General features: G+C 43.2%; 1 protein-coding gene across 3 annotated transcripts in view; it reads right to left on the bottom strand.

Annotated features, from left to right (window-relative positions):
* The window catches only part of grid1a (glutamate receptor, ionotropic, delta 1a), a 261,685-nt gene that overhangs the window by 65,699 nt on the left and 174,078 nt on the right, over positions 1-21,908 (bottom strand). For all 3 annotated transcript variants that reach the window (XM_062400358.1, XM_062400359.1, XM_062400360.1), the window contains exons 3-4: positions 13,412-13,696; positions 1,584-1,789 (exon numbers count right to left, since the gene is read on the bottom strand). In XM_062400358.1, coding sequence (XP_062256342.1) covers positions 1,584-1,789; positions 13,412-13,696 — 491 coding nt within the window. The remainder of the gene's footprint in view (positions 1-1,583; positions 1,790-13,411; positions 13,697-21,908) is intronic.

The raw sequence follows: 21,908 nt of genomic DNA, 5'->3' as shown, positions 1-21,908 counted from the left end.
AAACTTGAAAGAGTTTTTTATTCATAACCTGTGCACGGATCTAATGGTCTACAGGTGCTTCACTTTTGGAGTATTTCAAAAAAACTCATAACAGAGATTTTTGAGTGAGTGTTAGTTTAGACTCTTTTCTATTGTTTTATAAGGAAAATGTTGGTTGTGCATTGAGAGGAGTAAAACTGAGACACACACACTCACACACATGTCCAGAATGTTCCCATTAAAAGACATGGAAACAGCTACCGAGTGTTTCTGTGCAGAATTTATGACAAATGAAAAAGCCAAGATTACTTTGCCATCATGAAGAACATTTCTACCTTGTTGAGATTAGGTTTGAAATAGCAGCAGCCATCGGCAGATGGAGCTGTGCCGACACACACTCACTTGACCAATTGCAATTTGGTCTCAACTGTCGGCCGTGCACATACATCAGTGTAATCGGCAAAACTACTGAAACCATTTTTGAGAATCAGACGTTTACTTTTTCTGTTTGGTCCATATCCCATCCACCAACCAGCCACCAGGGGACTATCCACACGTTTCGGCTTCACTTTTAAGGAGCTGTCATGTCGTCCATCTTTATACACAGTCTATCCTCAGCCTGTAGTGAGTCTTTCTCCCCTGAAAGTGTTTAATTAGCAGTTTAATCGGCTGCCACAGGAAAACCAAAGTGAGGAAAACACTTCTCCTGACAGAGAGCACCTGTCAAACAGTCAAGAATTACAGCCGCCACATGATGATGAGCTCAATCAGAAGAATACTAACTGTCAGAGGAAATGACTCAGTTAGAGGAACCGACTGACTGCAGTAACCCAGCCGGCTGACTCGTGACTGCAGCTTCTGAAGGAAACGACCTGCTCACAGACGTTCTGGTAAGTAGCCAACACACTTCTCCACTGTCAGACGACTACGGGAGGATAAGAAACTCACGGTGCTCATGTCATCACTGAGCATATGTTTGTTTTTTGCTTCTCTTCTCGCTGAGTGAGCTGTGAAAAACAACAATCTGTGTTTTTCAACCGCTGCAATTAGCAAACATGATATGGAAAGGAGCAAACTCAGGAAGCAACAACAGCGATGTGAGGAGGATGCAAATCCTCTGTGGCGCCGCACAGTTGACTTTGACAAACTTTGCCTGGGGCTACGTGCAACGCTGCTGTGCACATCTGCAAATAGACTCCCCTCACCAGCAGTGGGGTGAAGACTGAATGTACATTACGTTGGACTGTAAAAATATTGTTTAGTCACATATGATGCAGTATGTTTTGTTTGTTTTTTTGGAGGGGGGGAGATCAGACACCTCTCAGTCTGATCTCAGTCGATTGCTTTGGCTTTTGTCAGAGCTCCACACGACAATTTCCTCTTGTTTCATCAGTTATAAGAGTGGAAGGCAAAACCCAATGACAACGAAGTGATTTATCTCTTTTGACTCAATTATTGTGTCATGTTTTTCATTCTCTGAAGCCGTTTGATCAGCTGTCAGAGTACCGGCGACATGTTTCTGCTCATTGGTCATCGTGTTTACCCAATAAATGCTTGTTGTCTGTCTTTCTGATCACTTGATGAAGAAGAGTCTTTGCTCCTACCTGGTGGATGAAGACCTGCGCCCCTCGAGGGCTCATGAGCAGCACGGCCCGGCGCAGAGTGTCCCGATACCGGTTGAGCTCCTCGGTGCGCATCGTGTTGAACAGGTCGGTGAACACGCGGCTGACGTTGCGGTCCACCCTCTGCAGGGACACGTCCAGTCCCATCCGGGAGGATTGGTCCATGAAGGTTTGCAAACCGCGGATATCTGAAGGGGGAGAAGCGGTGACAGAGAACAGGTGATGAGAGGAGACACAAATATAAACAGACAGAGAAGCAAATAACACTTCAGGCGAGCGCCATGTTATACAGTACATTTCTCCTGCCGCATTGAATGAGAATTGTGGGTAAACAACGCATACTTTCAACACGCTCTATATTTCCAGCCTTCGTTCGGAGGGCTTAAAGGTGGCTTGTGTTCTTCTCTTGTGATCCAAAGAATGACAAAACAAAACAGGCACTCCTGTCTTTCTGTTTCCCGGGGTTTACAGGATATGAAACTGCAGACAGGTAGAGCTGTCCCCAGAGATCTGTGTGTCTGTGTAGGTGTCTGTTCGCTATACAGGAAACCAACTTAAAAAAAGCCTGAGTACACACACACAGATATAAAAGGTGATGTGCAGCAGAGGGCACACAATAAACACGCCAATCACAGCTGTCCCTGTAGGAGCAACAGCCCAGCATGTGCCGAGCCATGCCGCAATTTTAGAGAGAGGTTGGACAAAATCACTGGGGCAAGACCAACACCTTTGTGTGTCTTTGTGTGTCTGTGTGTGTCTGTGTGTGTCTGTGTGTCTGGAGTCATGCCTTCACTGAAGATACAGAGGCAAACAAAGGCAAACTCTCTACCACGTACATATAGTTCCAAATTGATTTTACCAGGGGCCAAACTGGAAATTAATATACGAGGAAAAGTCCCCGACCTGATCTGAGCACTGAAGCATTATAATGGTGCTTTGCCCCTGTTTCTACAACTTGGGGCCAACTGAAGCATCAGAATGACTAAGTACCATATGAAGCAAATCATATAGATTTAGATGCAATGTTCGATTCTTCCTGCCACCCCTGTGTTGCAAATTATTGTTGGGGGGCTAAAATAAATACTCCCAGTTACCGCTGGATTCTCTTCAGAATAAAATTGCTCAAAAGGCAGAAAAAACCCTGAAATTAAATCATTCATCATTTTGAAGCATCGCTCGCTTAATGCAGACCTTTTCCCTTCAAACACACATACACACACCCACACACACCCACATACACATACACACGCACAGACCCTCACACGCCTCTGTACTTTTGTCTCTTAATTGAAATGGTTACCCCTGGTGATGTTACTTTGAATACAATGGACAGCAGCTCAGCCTCTGAGTAATCCCTCCTTTTGTTCGAGCACAAACACAATTTGGTTCCTTTCTTCCTGTCCCATGACTGGACCACTGCAATTAATTCAGGCGATAATATTTTTCTATACACAACCTTCAGCTGCAGTAACATTAGGAGATATTAGCTAGAGACTAAGCAAAGAATCCGATTTTATGTTCTTTTTCTGGATGAGCATCTCTGTTAGAGGGAATCCAGAGGGTGCAAAAGGGTAAACCAATCAAATCTGTGGCGTCTCAATAAAGAAATTAATTACCGACTCCTACTTAAAGGAGAAATGTTCATATTCAGGTTCTTGATCAGACTGTCCATTGTCGCAGCTCCTCGTTTCAGCCTCGGTCGTAAACGCTGGATTTTAGCTCCTATCTTTTCTTCCACTGTCGCTTTAAACCTAGTTTTGTTAGGGGGGGGGGCGTGTCAGATGTGCATTGTGATGTCATTGTGATAATGCAGAAGTTAGCTTGGACTACTGACCAGGCATTTCAGGAACTTCAGTATTTTCTGTGCAGGTGAGGAGTTCAGGTTACTGCAGACTTTGGACTTTTTTACTTTGCAGAAACCTTTTTACATACACAGACAAATCCATATAACACACTAGAGGAAAGAGAAACTGTCTCCTTTAACAAGTTGTAGAGTTTTCCTCTCGAATCACTCATCCAGATCGGACTGGAACAACACGAGACATCTGGGGAACTGACCAAAACAAAGAAGCGGTGTTTCGGCAGCAACACGATGTAGCAGTTGGGTGAAAAACGTGTATCTCTCAAATGGGGAAATAGGAGAAATATCCAGTAAACAAATAAACAAGAGTTTTTAATCCCCTGGCGACCCAAGGGAAAGCTACCATGCGATAACTACTCGAGCACCCGATAGAAGCACCGGACTTCAAAGCTGGCGTTCCAGCACCGTGGCAGGCATTTCGACGGGGCGGCCATGGACAGGGCTGCAGAAAAGAGGATTAACGTGGAATTAAAGGTCTGATTTCGGGACATGTTTACCGGTGCATCACTTCTGAACACAAATCTGCTTCTAAAAGTTTTCGATATCAAAACTTAACCCTTCTCTAAAAACCTGGATCAGTATCCTGCTCTCTCTCTCTATCTCTCTCTCTTTGGCTTTGAAAACTCACTCATCAGGGTTTCACAGTGAATACCTGCAATAGCTTCATTGAAAACATTACGCAAAACTTTGGGGTGACAATTGCTCATGTTACTCCGTGAGCATTTGTATATTGTTCCAACGTCTGGTCTCCTTGATGCATCGAGTCTAAGTTAGAATATTCTGAATAAGACATCAGATGCTGCCTGAGTTCTCCTCTCACCAGCTTCCAGAAAACTTCCATAACAAAAATGGCACGAGAACTAAAAGTGTCAAAAGTTAAGTTGTTATTCCAGGCCAAAGAAAACCCTGGTCAGGCTACGGGGGTGTACGCTGCACGTAAGTCTAAAAACACTTTGCAGAAACTGGTTCAGCTGCATCCAAAGCACAACCAGGCTACCGCAACACCAGGGGATCAATACGTCAAGCGCGGTTCCCCTGGGAGTAAGAGAAGCAACTTTGTCAAAGATTCCGAGTTTGATAAAGAGCACACAACTCCGATCTGCAAAACTGGTGTCGATGAGGAGGAGCAGCAGTTTTTAAACCACCTCTCATGAGAGAGAAACAAGGCTCAACACTCGTTCCCATTTACTGACGAATCCACGTTTTAGGATTTATGTCAGAAACAGAAGAGAGTACTGTACATAAACTAGAGAGAGAGAGAGAGAGTGAGAGAGAGAGAGAGAGAGAGAGAGAGAGAGAGAGAGAGAGAGAGAGAGAGAGAGAGAGAGAGAGAGAGAGAGAGAGAGAGAGTGATACTCCAGTGTATCAAACCCACCGTGTTGGAGGGAGTATTCAAGACCGGAGGCGTTTTCCTTTTCTTCTATTGGGCACCTTCACTAGATTGACTATACCTGACTTGCAGAAGCCCCACTCCATTCTCAGAGACATGCTGTACCCTCTGGTTTGCAACGCAGTGGAAAGAGATTCAAACTGCAGCTGGATAATGATCTCAAACACACCTCCGAGCTTCAAAAGAAGCACATCAAAGTAGATGGAGGAGTCCCGACTGTCAATAAGGTAAAGGGGTGGATGTACCAAATACCAAGATATTGTTCCAAAGATTCAACTTATCAGTCAAATCTAGGCTGAAGGTATCAAAATAGAGGATTACTTTGCAAATGAATGGGAGATAGAAGTATTTTAACTCCTGTTTGGGTTTGAGAGGACAGGGAAGTAGATCCGCAGATCAAGGTAGAGCGATCATATAACCCATGAAGTTGCTTTTACATCCTTTTCAGCGCAAGCTTACTCGAGTCATAGACCAAAGTGGGACTCCCCCTCGGATTGGAGCAAAGCAGGAATGAGAATATCATGATGAAAAGGGCTCAGAGGTTTCCACAGAGCTGTTAAGTCACGTTGGAATCCAAGCGGAAAAGCCGGAGAAACGGCTGCACTGCTACCCTGCGCTCACTCCAAAAATGTAGATGAATCATTTGAAGCAGTTACTGGTGTTTTCCCAACAACACCACCAGTTAATCATTTTTAACACAGATTTTTTCTTCTGTACTCTGCAATGTAGATCTGCAATGTATCAGTGTTTTTGCACAAGAGCAATATGAGTGAACAGAGAGAAAGAGATACCTCGAAAAAACGATCACCTTGTTTTACTGACTGCAGATCTATACTCCAAGTTAGTATTTATGCAGTGAATAAAAGGACAATAACATATATCAAACTAGAATGACACTAACTGGAGCACATACTTCCCGCCAGAGGCTTGAAGTCACATTAAAACAAATCCTATAGCCAAGGTCACATTATGTTTCTTAAGCTACACATTGGTATTTGCAAGTTTCTAGCTGCTCAAAGAAAGTTTACGCACCTAAAACATTTATTACACTAGATGCAGATTTTTATTTGGATCTGCACAAAATTGCGTCAACCCCAAACCCCTAAAGTTGTCTGAATTTTTGGCTGTTGTCAAGATGTGCAGCATAATAACTCATTTGAATCATGTAATGTTAGAATCAGATCCTTCTCCGACCACTTCCTTCCACCAAGTTCTGTTATATTCAGTCAGTTTATTTAAAGTAAGTCAGGTGGAAATGTGTAATCTTTCTCTTAAATATTAGTAAAGACTAATTTCCAATTGGATTTTCTGGCCATATGCATCCGACAGTTTGAACTTTGTTTCATATTAATCTCATTAACCCCTAATGAAGAGCTCCTGAGGGAAAAAGGGAAATAATTTAGCTTATTACGTTACAAAAATAATTGTAGAACCATTTAGGATTTGTGCTGCAAATGACGATTCAATTCAAATTTAATCCAGATTTATTTATATTCATTCTCTGGTAAGTGAATAAACAATCGTGAAGGAAAATAATAAGCTCTGCCCTAGAGAGTCTAGACAAGACAGATGACTTGAGAAAGAATCTGTGCACTTAACCACATCTAACAAATTAGCCACTGATTCTATGATCAAAGGAGTCGCACATAAACATTTCTCCTACATGTAAATGAATAATTTATCCCTCACATCATATTGTCTGCTTCTTATGTGAGAGCAGAGCAGGGGAGGAACGAGACGGGAAATGCTTGTGCATACATGGCCTCTGTATGTCGAGTGCATGTAACAACACAAGCTGCGGAGACACTTTCGTAGCTCAAAGAGTTTAAACCGGAGGAAAGAGCTGTCGACTAAACGGTTCCAATCTCATCAGTCTGGTCTGAATGTGCAGAGCAGCCTGAGCTGGTGACGCCTTAAAAGACACCGTACAATGATTGGATTCTTGGCTCGCACGCCTTAGTACTACAGGGGAATCCAATTTAATAATTTAATCAAACTCATCGCCTTGAGTTTGGCTGCCAGGCTCGTGGACGATAACAAAAACTGTGTGTGGAGACGGGAGCCAGCTAGACCTGGATGCAACCATTAAAAAAAAATTATTCTGAAGGGGTTAATTAAAGTTCTCTGCTTTATTCTTTACATTGAGGTCAAGTTTGATGTCAAAATAATCAGCTGACATGGTTTAAATTATGCAGATATGTATCTGAGACTCTATGTTGAATTTCTGCTATTTGTCACTCGGTGGTTGAGCGTGAGCACAGAACTATGCAAATGAGCTTTTAGCTGTTATTTTTACACTCTCGCAAAAAATAGGTTACGTGCTTCTGTGAGCTCATGCAGAGTTAATTTCTTCAGTTCTAACCAGTTATTAACATTTATTAGTGAGGGGGAGAATAACATATAATATTGTGAGAAAGAGAGAGAGAGAGAGCGAGAGAGAGTTCTATACTTTTATATATAACCCTCACTTCTCTATCATTCATACGCAGCATGAAATAAAGAATCACAATAGAAGCATTTGTCATTATAAAGAATCGTCTCCACTGCTCTCAAAAGACTTCATTTATTTATAATAGAAAATAGGCTTTATTTTCTCAGAGCTGTCACTATAGCCCAGCCCTCACATTATACACTACAAACATCTCCTATGTGTTTGTGAACGTTCAGACGCTGCCTGTGTTAAAAATGCACTGTAATACGTTAGAAACCACCTCCTACTTGGGACCAAAAGCATTTTAATCAATCTCACACCGAATCCCAGACTAATTCTCTCTTCCTCCAGCAGAGAGCCACTGACCACAGGGAGGCCAGAGACAGATGCAGCAGCTCCACAGTCATTACTGAGCTCAGGTGGAATCAGACCAACGAGCCGAAGAGACGACACATCCACCCTCCTCCACCGCTTCCTACAATCTCAACCTCAGTCTCCTCTCGTGCTCTCTTTGTTATAATAAAATGACGAGGCAATTTTACAGGCGCTTTTGTTTGCATATAGTCCACCCACTGTTCATCCTCCCCTGCAGAATCAATAGCTGGCTCCCTTTCACATGCACGGTCTGTGAGTACACTGTAAGTATACGCTTTATGGCATTTATAAAAGCACAATATATTGCGACCCTTTTAAACAAGACTAAAAGTCATGCAAAGGGCTCTGTGAAGCCACTTTGGCAGTGATTTGAGCTAAAGACAAACATAAGAATGTGAACAAACTTGTATAACGTTAACCAGCCAACTTAGTTCAGGAGGTACCTAGGTTCCCATTTTGGGACAAACTGGAAATTTGACCTAATGATGACGGCAAATGAGAAATTGAGGAATCCTGAAAGTGATTAATTAACTTTCAGTTGGTGATGAATGTGTGAATCAAATTTGATCGCAATCCATGATGGAGTTATTAGGATATTTCACTCAGTTCCCAAACAAAAACGTAAATTATCACCACAGTTATTAGGATTCTTACCTCTGGTGGGTTTTAATGACTCTCCGGCCTTCTACTTTGTTACAAGTTTGTCCAAAAAGTAACTATATTTGTCGCTGGGTGAAAAGAAGCTAAATGGATCTGGAAAGTTGGTAAATCTTGCAACAAATTAACTTAGTTGGTGTGATGTGGTATAAAAGTACGACACTGAGACCAGTTTTGTATCCTCATCACTCAGTAAAGTATCGCTAGATCATAATCCACCGAATGATGTTTAGAGATGAAAGGCAGAAAAAAGGAAAGATAGAAAAACGATGGACAAAAAGGTAATGGAAAGTAAGAATAAAACAAATCTCTGCATCCCAAGGAAAAGCAGAATCTTCAAAGGTGTAAAGTGATCAGTGTGTGATAAGATTATCATATCATTTTGTTCTTTCCTTTTTGCCCGAAGGCAAAAGCACATCAGGAAGTTTTCCAGGCTTAACACAATAGAATCTCTGTTGAGCTACAGCGGTGTAAGAATAATGTTATTTCTGTTGCTCGTGAAGGGAAATGATGAAACATGCTCTCTCACAATGAAAAATGGAACGAGAGGAGAAGTCTCAGAAGTTGTTTACATAATGTGCTCCTCACACAACTGATATGGTGGTGGAGACTGGAATGAATTGGTTTCCCTGACACACCTCATTACACCGAGCAAGACTTTGCCCCTGAGGTCAGAGGAACCAGCTGTTTAAGCTGTAATGGAAACTCACTCTGTATTCTACTCCAATGCCGTGTGCTGCTCTCCCCATCCCAAAAAATGAGGATAAAAGAAATTATTTAAAAAACTTGTCTAGAAACGTGGAATAATTTCTTTGTAGACAGTGCTGCAGCACAACGCCTGAGGCAACAGGCAAGGACGAGCTATATCGCTCCTAACATCTGCTTTTTAGATTAATGCACCATCCGCAAATTGATGACACAGCAGCCCAGCGAAACGCAGCCCTCTCATACCTAATCCAGAAATCCATCGCAGGATCTTCCTCTAACTTCCAGTGTTCGATGAAGATGGCCATTGTGTAGCAATCATGGTTCTAATGAATTGGTACATTAAAGTACCTATATTTTACACACTTGCAGGGTTTATTTTAAGTTTAGATATCAGTGATAGAGATGAATCTGAGGTTGTATGTAGCAAAAACCACCTCAATGGAGTTTTGTTCAGCCAAGTCCATTGTAGGTGTTGTGGACCTCACATCCACTTCCAGCCTGCTAGAAGCTCCAGGTGCTGACCTCCAACTCGGTGCTAGTGTGGGTCAACCCCAGCCCACATGAGCCCCAAAGTCAGAGACCATCGGGAACACCACAGAGCGGAAAGTGGCGAGCAGATTACCGGGAGAAAGAGAGGGAGCACAGCGTCCTTTCTGCTGCTGTCACATGTGGAGTTTCCAAGGAAGATGTTCAGGACTGACGGTGACATTAGGTGTGTGTGTGTGTGTGTGTGTGTGGCGGGGGGGGATGAGGGTGGCGTATATGGGGGAATTATAGTGGAACTGTCCCTCGCCTGGACACCAGCTGTCAGCAGTTGTTTTTTTTAGATCTCTCACTCCAGGCAGTCGGCAAGTAACTGTGAGTAAAGCCAGTCTGCAGTCAACAAACATACCCACACACACACGTACACACAAACACACACATATAAACACACACAGCCACAATAAATCCAAGTTTTCAGTGCAAGTGTAACTCACAAGATGGTTTCTGATGGGGCTGCACAGTTCTGAAAACGTTAGAATTGTTTCTCTCCTGTTATCAGCAGTTTTTTCGAGATTCCTTTATTTTTCATTTGATCCAATCCAAACTTTTCTTTCACTCATTCTTCACTGTCTCTCTTTCGGTCCATTCCGCTGCCAGTTTTCTGCCATTGTCATCGATTGATGGAGAGAGCAAAGACAATGCACCATTATCTTTTCACCATTGGCGATACAGATTCTTTGCGAGAGAGTAGAATCGTAAGTTTTGATGCAATGGATTTCTCTAATTAAAGTGCTGCAGAATCGTGGATTAGAAATCCGATGGCGTTTCTTCTGATTGGACTTCTTCGACTATGTGCACACACACACACACACACACACACTGTACCTGACTGATGTCTCCCTTATGCTCCTGAAACCTTGATGATCCTTTGTACAAACTTTTCGTCAATCAGAGACCTACCCAAAGCCCCAGGGCAAAACTTAAAGACAATAAACGCTTCATCATCACCACAACGCACACAAACACAATCTGAGTGAGTCTGAGTGAACTGCAGCAGCTGTTCCTCCGCATTCACACATGTTAAGTATGAATTCAACATTCACTTAATGCCAAAACAGATTTGCCGGCGGTGCTCTCCTCTCTAGGCAGCGGTGTGGGTCACTGTAGTGCAGCTTCCACGCAGGCACCATGGGTATTTTGACTGTTCTGAGATGAGGATCCTAATTAGCCGCTACATTCCTTAATCAAACGAGCACAGAGTTAAACAGTGTAACACAAGCACAAATGTCAATGTCAAACAAAATTAAAAAAAAAGGTTATTTTGTTAGGGCAAACATTCTTTTTTTTTTCTCAAAATCACTGCCTAGTTAAACTGAGCCTTCACTTATTAGTCGTAGGTCCGTCTCTCTGGACTTGGGAGTGAGGGTTAGCGGGCACTGTGCTGCCGGTGTTAGATCTTGTAAATAAAGAGTTCCTGATGCGAAGGGAACCAGAGGAAAAACAGCTTGAAATGTTCTTAAAATGCAAATTGGTGTTCTTCTACCAGAGACTGATCTTTTTTCTTCTGGCAGTTAAAGTTTGCCCAAGATGCTGCATCCTGATTTCAAATAAGACTGCTCTCGAACGGCCACATGCGGAGACGGGAGAGGGAGGTGCAGATTGCTCCTGGCTGGGGAAACAATAAATAGCACTGACCTTGGTTAACATTTGTGCTCCTCCAGAAACTAACTTCTTCTTTTCCAGAGGAGCCAAAGATCCACTGAAGGGGTCTTGATATGTGGCGCATATCTGACCATGCACAAAATGAATTTGCATCAAATCACTGTGACATTTCCAACACAGTAAGCAAGAGAGTACACACATTACTCTCCACCTCACTCAGTTTAAATAGCAGATTTGTCCACGTCAGCGCTTTTGGTAAAGGCAGGTCAGGGATCAGTGACTCTGATATTGGAACAATAGATTCAAGTGATCACGTCCTTGTAGTAACTGTCCATTTGGAGAGCTGCCAACCAATCACACCATCCAGGTTTAACATTGAGCTTTGTTAATGGCCATTCATTTAAAAAGTTAATGAGTAATTTAAACATACATAAAAGAAAATGATGATGGAGAGAGTTCACCTGCACTGATGTGGGGTTAAGGCAACTGGGAGAGTCATAGCTGTAGCTTCGATATATATAAAAATGCAAAGCTCTAATTGTTTGAGAATGTGATGCTTTAAAGTGACAGTTCACCGAATCACTCATTATCTCCTCACCACTCTGCCGATGGAGGAGGTGGGTGAAGTGTTTGAGTCCACAAAACACTTCTGGAGTTTCAGGGGTAAACAGTGTTGCAGCCAAATCCAATACAATATTGAAGCAACTGGTGACTTTGGAAGGGTAGTGGACATTTTGGCTCAAGAGTCGAATTTGAACGTCAGGGTTTGCAGACACTTGGATGACAACACAGGAGCAGTATTGAGGCATGTTCTGTTTTTTCTTTTTTTTTTTTTTTTTTAACATTTGGAGAAGTGGTCCCCATTGACTTCTATTGTACTGGATATGGCTGCAACACTGTTTACCCCTGACTCAAACACTTCACATCTACATGGTGGTGAGTGAACTTTAATTTTTCAGTGAACCATCCCTTTAACGGCACATGCACGGATGATGCTTGATGCCTCCGCCAAGAAATTCGTGTTTGCTCCCCAGTCCGTTTGTTTGTTGGTTGGTTTGTTCGTAAGAAAGATTTCGTACAAAACTACAGGACGGATTACCATGACACTTGGAAGAAGGATGCGGTGTGGGTTGCATATGTGGCTGCGGATGTATACCTGGATCCAGGAAGTAATTCAGCAAACTATCCGGCACATTAGAGAACTAATATCTACGAAATTTGGTGCAGCTATATTGACTTGAAGGCGACTATGGGACTCGCTTGGCTGAGTGCCGCTCCGGTTCATCTGTCATAATGTCAAAATGTCTTAACCTGATTTAAAGTCTACCCGAGTCAGGCCGTAAAGAGAGATGCTCCTTTTGTAGCTTACAGTGCTCTTTTTACAAAGATGTCAGAAACAAGCCAAAAGATAGATGTGATCGATTAAATGTTAAAACAACATACATGTGTCACACGGAACACTGACTATATGCTGGGCTCACACTGTGGTGAGGAAGCTTGATATGGGGACTGTGGCCCATTCCCTCGAGGGCTTGCTTTACTATACACTATATCAAGTGTAGCTCCAGTGTACTGAAAAAAAATAAAACAGATTTACACTCCCTTCTCGATTGCACTCTTCCAAGTAGTAAAAAGATTAGCCAGCAGTGGCAAAGTATCATCTGAGGAATGCCAATGCAGCAATACACTCCCTCCGTCTCTCTGACCTTGCGCTGCCTTGCCGGTCGCTCTTCGATCCACAGACCTGTGTCTTTGCCAAACGTGGGTCAAGAAAGGACGAGTCCGCCGAGGCGTCGTGGCGAGAATAATGGAGCAGGAGAACGTTTCAGGATAAACAAAGTGCTGTGGGGACACGCCCTCGTTTGAGAAGCACAAATAAGCCCAGACTGGTCTTTTATTGGGGAAAGCAGCAAAGAGATGTCGTTACTCTCTAGAGATTCTACTGAACACTGACGTTTTCAGCGATGTGCATTTAAAGAGTATCTGTCTTTGAGTGTGTTTGTGTTTGTGTTTGCGTTTACGTGTGTGTGTGTGTGTGTGTGTGTCTCTCTGTGTGTGTGTGATGATGCTCTTACATCTCAGTTCAGGCATATTCTTTACAGTGGGGGGGGGGGATAACCCTACCAGATGAGATGTTTTTTTGTGTGCGTTTACATTTATATGAAAGAGCTGAGATTATCTTTACATGCAAATGCCATGTTTACAGGACACATTCAGCCATCACCCATTCCCACACTACTCACCGTAGTCGCTCTCATAGAAGATGATGAACTTCTGCCAGTGCAGCTCGGACACCAGGTTGAGCAGGACCTCGTTGATCCGAACAGGCGGACGGGCGGCCAGCGTGTAGCTCTCCCCGTCCGGGCTAGGGTTGAGCTGGCAGGCGGTCCGGGGCGAGCCGTCCCCGTTCCTCTGGATGAAGAGATGGGGGATGTGCATGGCGTCCGTCAGGGACTGCAGGGCACTGGCGGCGGCGCAGCCCGTGGATGTGACGAGAGCGAGGATCCCCTGGTTCATCAACTCGCATGCTGGACAGCGGGAAGTCAAACAGAGAGAGGGTGGAGGAAGCGAAAGGAGATGGAGATAGACGGAGGATGAGAGGTGGTGAAATTTAAGAGAAAGAAATAATAAAAAGAGAAGAAAGAGATAAAACATTGTTAGATACGATTTAAAAGATTTCAAATCCCAACTATAATCAATTAATAAATGTTCATTTCATAAATCAGGTTTCACGTTTTAAGATCGCTGCACATTATTCAGGAAAGTGGGCTCAACTGGGCTTAAGAATTCAAGACTGTTCTTTATGTATCCTACTCAGGATTACGTCTGAGCCTCTGCAGTTGAGAGGAGATCACAGAGAGGAGGGGATCGGTACTGAAGTAGTATTATAATGTGTAGATGTGTAGACAGTGGGGTGGGGGGGGGGGGGCTTCACCCTAATCCTTGTCCCCAGACAAAAGAGCGACAGCTGATTAAAGCAGAAACGCTCACTAAAGGTGAAAGTCACTTGAAAACAGCCAATGCATCAGAGAGCTGCCGGAGTCAGTGTCGGCGCCTCAGAGAAAGAAAGAAACCAGGTGTTGAGCGAGTGGGAGGAATCTGTCATAGATGAAAGACGAGAATTTTCCAAGCTGGAGTTTAGATGCAGAATTATGCCTCCCATGATTGTAAACCAAATACTGATCAACCCTTCCCCTCCGTGTGCACACGGTGTAAATCTGTAAACCAGCACAGATTAAGACTCTACACACACAAGCTCGTCGTGTCTGAGTCGGGTCTTAACGTCCCAGACATTTTTATTGACACGTGTAATTTGGACAAAATCTGTTTTTGATCCTCTCGAGGTGGGTCAGTGCGTCTGCCGGCACAAAACCCCAAACATCCTCTGAAGATAAACATGCCACCTCTGACATCATTAATACATCAGTGAACAATGTTCTGTCTAAGTGGTGGTTAATATTTCATAAGAGTAAATAGACTCGGCTGCTGTGTTATGGATTATTAGGCATTCATTATTCTGCTGTTCAAATGATCCGACGGCTCATCAATAACCTCAAAAGTCAATGACGGCATGTAGTGCACATTAAATATTAAAGAGTTTATTATTTGATTCCAAAGAAGCACTTGAACCACATTTTAAGCAAATTGGATCTACAACGTCTCATTGCTCTTTCTTAGACTCGGTTCTGTGTCAAGGTAAAATATGGTTTAAAAGGTTTTCTTTGAAAAGGTAAATCTAGTAATAGTGGGGGGGGGGAGCTGGAGCCAGAGGTGGGGCACACACCCTGAACAGGCCAGTATATAGAGAGGGAGAGGCGGTGGACTAGTGGCAGAAAAATTTGACTATGGGCAAAAAATCAGACTGGATGGTGTCTGGTTTAACTCCACGGTGTGACAACAAAAACATACTTGGATGGACAACACCTGGATCTGTTCAAAAGTCCAAGAGGACTCTCCCTACCCCACTGTCTAAGTACCCCTGAGCAAGGCACCGTACTCCCACAACAACTGCTCCCCGGGCGCCGTGCATGGCTGCCCACTGCTCTGTGTGTCCTGCTGTGTTCACCAGATGGGTCAAAAGCAGAGGACACATTTCCCCCCTCATTTGCATGTTGTTTGTCTGTGCATGTGTTTGGGACCAATAAATGTATCTTATCTTATATCGCAGGGCGGACAAATGGAGACACGCACCCGTTCGCTCTCATATTCACACCTACAGACAATTAAGAGTCTCCAATTAACACAATGTGTGTGTCTTTGTTCTGTGGGAGGAAGCAGGAGGAGAACGTGGAGAAAAACCCACACAGACATGACGAGCGCATGAACCACACATAAAGAAACCCTGCCAGAAAGATTTACAACCGATCCGATTGTCTCACTTCCAACCGCGGCTTCTATTCCTCCCATACACATCCCATTTGACCCTGTTACTCTTGACCTGACATATTTTGCATCCGCTCGGCTTTCCAGATGCATCGCACAGAAACAGGCAATTAGCAGGCAAGAGAAAGTGATGTAGATCCAAACGCACTGCAGTTTAGATGTAGAATATTAAGCTCACAGTTAATTTCCAAGCTCCGTCTCTGTCATGAGCTGCATAATCATCTACCAGAGGGACTCTGCGGTCTAATTTGGCCTGTGACAAGCCACGACAAGAGCTTTCTTTATAATTCAAGTCACCACGTCTCACACACCAGGGCCCTGACAACTTCAGCACAAGCAGCTGAGCATATTTTACCCAACTGCAATTAAATATGCTGCATTTCGTCATAACCCCTAATAATATAGTCTACTTCAATGCCGAGGCAACAGCACTGCAGTCCGAAACCCCAGTTTATCAAACAAACGCTTGGTATTCAGCATCATAGGAAGCACAAGGTCGGTAACAACATGAACAGAACATGAGCGTGTGCAGGTAACGATCCCATCACGCTGAATCCAATGTGAAACCAGAGCAGGTGAGGAGGGGGAGGTGTCGGAAAAAGGGTGGTAGTGCCGAGAGCGCATTAAGGATGAGGTACGAGGTCTGAGAAGGATGGGCGAGGGAAGGAAGGTGATCGGTTGTGTGTGTGTGGGTGTGTGTGGGTGTGTGTGTGTGTGTGTGTGTGTGCGTATGTGTGTGTGTGGCAGAGGGGGAGGACCATTAATGTGACAAATGACGATATCATCCGCTGACTTCAAGCACAGCACTACATTAAGACACTGTAAATCACACAACTAAACACATACTGAGGAGAGGCACGACTGTCAGACTGTCAGACTGTCGAGTTTCAATTGTGTGTGTGTGTGTGTGTGTGTGTGTGTGTGTGTGTGTGTGTGTCTCCCCCTACTCCTGTCTCTGTGAGGACGAGTTTGTCTATTATTTCTTCTACGGAGTGAGGACGTGTTGAATTGTACTCACTCTGTGACACACCTGCTTCATAGGGTTAAGGTTGAGGTTAGAATTAGCTTTAGGATGCAGTGAGGGTCGGGGTTATGTATATAAATGTGATGATTTAGGGGCAATAGGGAAGACTTTATGTCATTGAGTGTCCTCACAAACGTAGAAGTACACCTGTGTGTGCATGTGTGTGTTTGTAGATGTGTGTGTGTATGTGTGACAGGATAAGACGCAATGTGAAGGCCGACATGTGCAGTCGGACACTTGACAAATATTCTGCGTTGCAGCGTGAAATCCTAATGCTCTGCTCAGCAGGGAGCCGGGTGACTGACAGTAATACAAACACAGAGCCTCCTCTTACACTGATAGAACGTCTGAATGTCTCTGTTCAACACAATAAACTGAGCGATTCACTGGAGTTTGCTCCTCAGAGCCGGTGCCTGTTGGATGCTACCGTTTGCTTATACTTTACCATCTCACAACAAATTTGTCCAGGGCTAAGTGTCATGCGAAATGATGTTTGCTGCCTGGATTCAGTTAAGATGCTGCATGTGCAATTCTAAACACATATAAATTAGTAGAGCCCAGGCGATTTATCGTTGTAATAAAAGGTTTTTCCACAGACATGTTCCTATTTGCGTCTATTCTTGCCGGTATGAGAACTCCTGTCTTAGAAAATAAATAATGGAGATGAGATGTACATATACGTTTATTTTCTAAATGCAATTTACTCCAGGTTTTTCTCTATTGTTATTTCCAATAGTTAATGTATGATAACGTCATCTTGGTTGCAAGGATGTATGGATCATAGACCTGAAATGATTTGTCATTGTTCTCTTAGAGTTTTTTTTGGACTGTTAGACAAGAGACATTATCCTGCAAGTAAAATAATGACAGATTAACCAATAATCGTTATGATCATTTGTCGCAGACCTAAATCACACTAAAAGTTAATTGTGAATATTTTTTCAATCTTTAGTTTTTTATAATGTAGCCAAAAATTCAGCAGTACCATTTTGAGCTTTTTTATTCTGTTCCAAGAAACTCGTAACCTTTGCTGACGTAACAGTGATCCAGACAGAATCCTTTTCTCCGCAGCCACTTTTCGCTAAGTGTGGCTAAAATGCGACAGCAGCCATTTTGGCTTCCTAATGGACACCCGGGCCCATTATACAGCAGACAGCCCAGTGGCGGGAGGGAGGAGGGGCCCACAGTCATTGGCAAGGATGATAATGGTGGAATAATGACTCTTAAATGTTCCCTTTGAAGTAGACAGGCGCCATCGCTCATCTCCTGCAAGCTATCTCACAGCCAATGTCATCAAGTAACAGCAGTCTAACATACACCTTCAGGGGAGAGCTTCCTTCAGCAGGATAATGCTTATGAAATGTTCTGAAACCAGTTATGTATCATGACCATATATATTATGGAATATTCTCAATAAATGTCTTTTAAAAAGGAGTTACAATGAGGAGATTGTTTCTTTTAAAGAAGGGATTTACTAATCAATCAAACTCATCACGGAGAAACAACCATTTTCTTCTGAGTAACGATGTGGTGGATCGATGGATGACTCACACAGCGGAGGTGAATACATTTTTTAAACAACAGCGCATTTTAAACCCAGATAAAAGAAACTCCATCACATTTGCATCATGGATCTGTGACTCATCCGTCCACCAATTCAGTCTCCAAATCAGCCGAGAGGCCGGCACAGCGTCAGCAGCGTCTCCTCGAAATGGCTCGAAAAGGACATCTGCCTTTCAGATTAGGTCTCATCAACTTAGAGGACACGGTTTTTTATGTTTTTGTTTTCCTTCAAGTCCTCGCCTCATCAGACCAGTTCTGTTATGTGCTAATGGCAGAGGGGGAAATAATCATCAAGACACCAGGTTGGAAGGAGACAACTTCTCCCCACACACTCTGTTTTCCCATGGAAACAAGAAGTCATCAGTGCCTTGCCCTCATTTTACCACAGTTACCCCCCCCCCACCCACACACACACACCAATTGCTGCTGTGAACACGGCACAAATTGGGGCTGTCGGGGTGATTTCACAGTCTAAATAAGACAGTCTCATTTAGTTTGCTCTGACTCAGAGCACAATCCCAGGGTTCAAAGAGAGAGAGAGAGAGAGAGAGAGAGTGAGAGAGAGAGAGTCACCGCTGGGATGAGTTCTACAATGTTGTCAACACCACTCTCTAACTTGTAGCGACAATGATGCAACACTGATCTAATCGAGACGGCTCCTATCACACGACACGGAGGGAACAGCCTGTTTTGTGTTAATCAGGTGCAACATCAAAGGCAGATAAATACTGTTTTTTTTCTTTTCCTTTATCCCCAGATATTAAAATCTAACAGGGAAATTATGAGATAAGGAAGTTGCTCTACCTCGTGATGTAAATTAAAGATGATGAAACAAAGAGTTGAAGGAAACCAACATCAGACCTTAATCTCTCCTGCTTTTGCAAAGTGAACATTGGCTCTACTGATAAATATCTACTTAAATTTGTCCAATTTTGTAGGCAGGAAAATAAAGAAAATTGAGATCCACCCTACATTTGCATACATATCTATGTGGATTGTCGGTGCTGGATCATATTCAGCCCCTCACAGCACATTACTAATGACAACATCAAGCACCGGGATGGAGAAACCTAACTGATGAATTAGTCATTGATGGTTTTTAGGTATTTAGCAGGGAACACAGTGCCGTCTTTGTTTTGATGGAATATTCATAGGAGCCTTAAATGATCCACATCCCTCCGATAAGAGGAGAATGGATGTTATGTCAGTTCCTCGCTATGTGAACTGAGCCTCTTGTGTTTGGCGGCCTCCTGTAACGTAATAGCTCTTCAGTTTACAGAAAGGAACAAGCAAGGTAACTCACGGCAGCTGGACTACAGTTTGGCTCAACGCGGTAATTCTACCTCTCCTGTAAAAACGAAGCGCCTCTTCATTGCTCTCTCCCATTCACTCACTCCCTCTCGTTCTTTCTCTCATCTTTTGGGAAGATAAACACCCTTTGCCCCCCCACCCACCCCCATGCCTGCACTCCTGCTGTCAGGCTCAGATAAGGGTTCATATTCCCGTCAATACTACCGATGCCAAGACTGTCCGTGTCATCTGAACTATGATGGAGTATTTTGCTGCTGTAAATTATAGCTTCCAGACAACTGACAGCTGTGAGTAGACTAAGAGCAGCAGTTTGTGGATGAAATAACAACTGGTCCCGTTTACTGCAGAAGACACTGCTGCACTGGTCCTGCATTCAAATGTTACCTGATGTTTTGTGTTGTGTTTTCTTTTAACACCATTTAAAAAAACTGATACAGCAGCAAAAACCAGCACGATAACTAACGTGGTGGTTTTTGCTGCAGAGGAAGACGGCTTCCTCTGCTCTCTGGTGACTGCGGGGAGTCAATCCCTCTCGCAGCGTTACTTTCTCTGACAGTTAAACATTTTCACACTTCAGTCTTTTTGAGCTCGTCATCTGTGACAGACGCAGTTTTCCGGCTGCTTGACAGATTTTTCTCCCCGGCTTATTTTCTTTCAGTAAAAACGAGAGGAGACGCTGAGAAACTACTTGTGATTTTGTTTCCCTCTCTGCAGCAGACCATGTAACATGATGCCTTCAAAATAAAATAAAAAACCCTCCTGCAGGTTCATCTGGACAAACCAACATGCTGACAACACCTGACAACTCTTGCAAGGCTCAATAACCCTGACGCATTCACAATGGAAGGAGTTGAAAACACTTACAAGCCTAGCAACATAATAATGCTACATACAACCCATGATGCAACGTGGTAAGATACTGCAGTACTTGCTGTATAGAAAACCCCCAAAACAAACATGTAATAAATGAACATGCAGCTCCCTGAAATGTAAAGGAATTCCTTAAATCTTTGTTTGAGAAAAGATATTGTCTTATATCAAATACAGCATCTGCTTTCTCTCCAGAGCGGTAGAGAACCCACAGCATAGTTATTCTGTTCTGTCGTAGTTACAGAAAACTTTAATCCCAGGAAATATGGTGTTTCTGGGTCATGGTGTTTAATAAAGGCCACAAGTATTGCTGCAGAACGTTGTGATGTCACAGTGAATTTGACCTTTGAGCTTTTGCAAAATGTCGACTCGGCTCAAATTTGTTCCTGTGTTTCAGGCCAAATATATGTTTTTGACCTCCAAAGTTAAATTAGTTCACCCTTGAGTCACAGAGGATGTTTGTGCCAAATATGAATAAACTCCCTCAAGGCGTTAAAGAGATATATATTGAGCGAATGGATATATTGAGATATCAACATTTCAATCCTTCATTTCGGAAATGAAGCAAGATTTCAAAAGTCAGCGTCTCTCATGTGTCTCTTTATAAACTTCTGAGATTGCTCCACCAACTCCATCATACTTTGTATCTCTGCAGGTGTTTAAAACTAAGCTACACTAAATATTTTTCTTTTCAAGAAAACTCAGAATCAGAAAGGCTTTATTGATCCCCACATGACTCCTCTCAGGGAAATACACTCAGGAGAGCAGAGGAGAGTAAGAAGTAAAAAAAAAAAGAAAAATGAAATAGTAATAAAAGAACACAGCAAGTGAATAGAAAAAAGTAGTTAATGAACTTGTCCCAAAAAATCCATCAGTTCGTCCGAGTCCTCCTCATTTGGAGAATCTTCCCAATCGGTGCATTGAACGTGGTCTTTCAGGGCTTTTTTTCACCACTTTTCTCAAATATTGAACTGTAATAACATATAATTCGCCCGTGGTGTGTATAAAAGGACCCATTACAGACATTTTAATGTTATCTGACCTGCACTGTGGAAAGACCGGCATTCCAAGCTCAAAGAGCTGCTGCTTGACTCTATGCGCAATCGAACGGACCATTATGTACAACACTCATATACAGTATAAAGCTTTGAGGCTTGCGAAGGCGTAGTCAATGTTTTGTAGTGTTCTGTCACTCTTTTTGTCTGGGGCTTTATGTTCCGCCTGCTGCTTTATGTTCTCTGCTGCAGAGGTTTCAATCAATCAGAAAAAAGAAAAAAAAAAAAAAGAGTATATTGGTTTGTGGGTTGACAATGAGACCCGGTTTGTTCTGTGGCGCTTTCATGTCTCCTCGCCTGGGTCCCTATGTTAAATATACTTATGGGAGCTGGTTCTTATTATTTCTGACATCGGAGCTGACAAAAGAAGATGGCTGCTGCGTTACGTGAAATTTATGCTGGGGGATATTTTTCGACTGCTGCTACCCGAGGGGACATGACAGCAAAGGGCCTGCAGTCTGAATCTCTGCAGCCCGGGAGGAGAGCATGACCTAATGCAGCGGAATCCACTCCTCGTAAATTTAGTTAACAAAG

This window comes from Platichthys flesus, chromosome 12 (assembly GCF_949316205.1).
Source record: "Platichthys flesus chromosome 12, fPlaFle2.1, whole genome shotgun sequence".
NCBI classification, from domain to species: domain Eukaryota; kingdom Metazoa; phylum Chordata; class Actinopteri; order Pleuronectiformes; family Pleuronectidae; genus Platichthys; species Platichthys flesus.
Note: the sequence above shows the minus strand (reverse complement) of the source record. Positions and strands in the feature narration are given on the sequence as shown.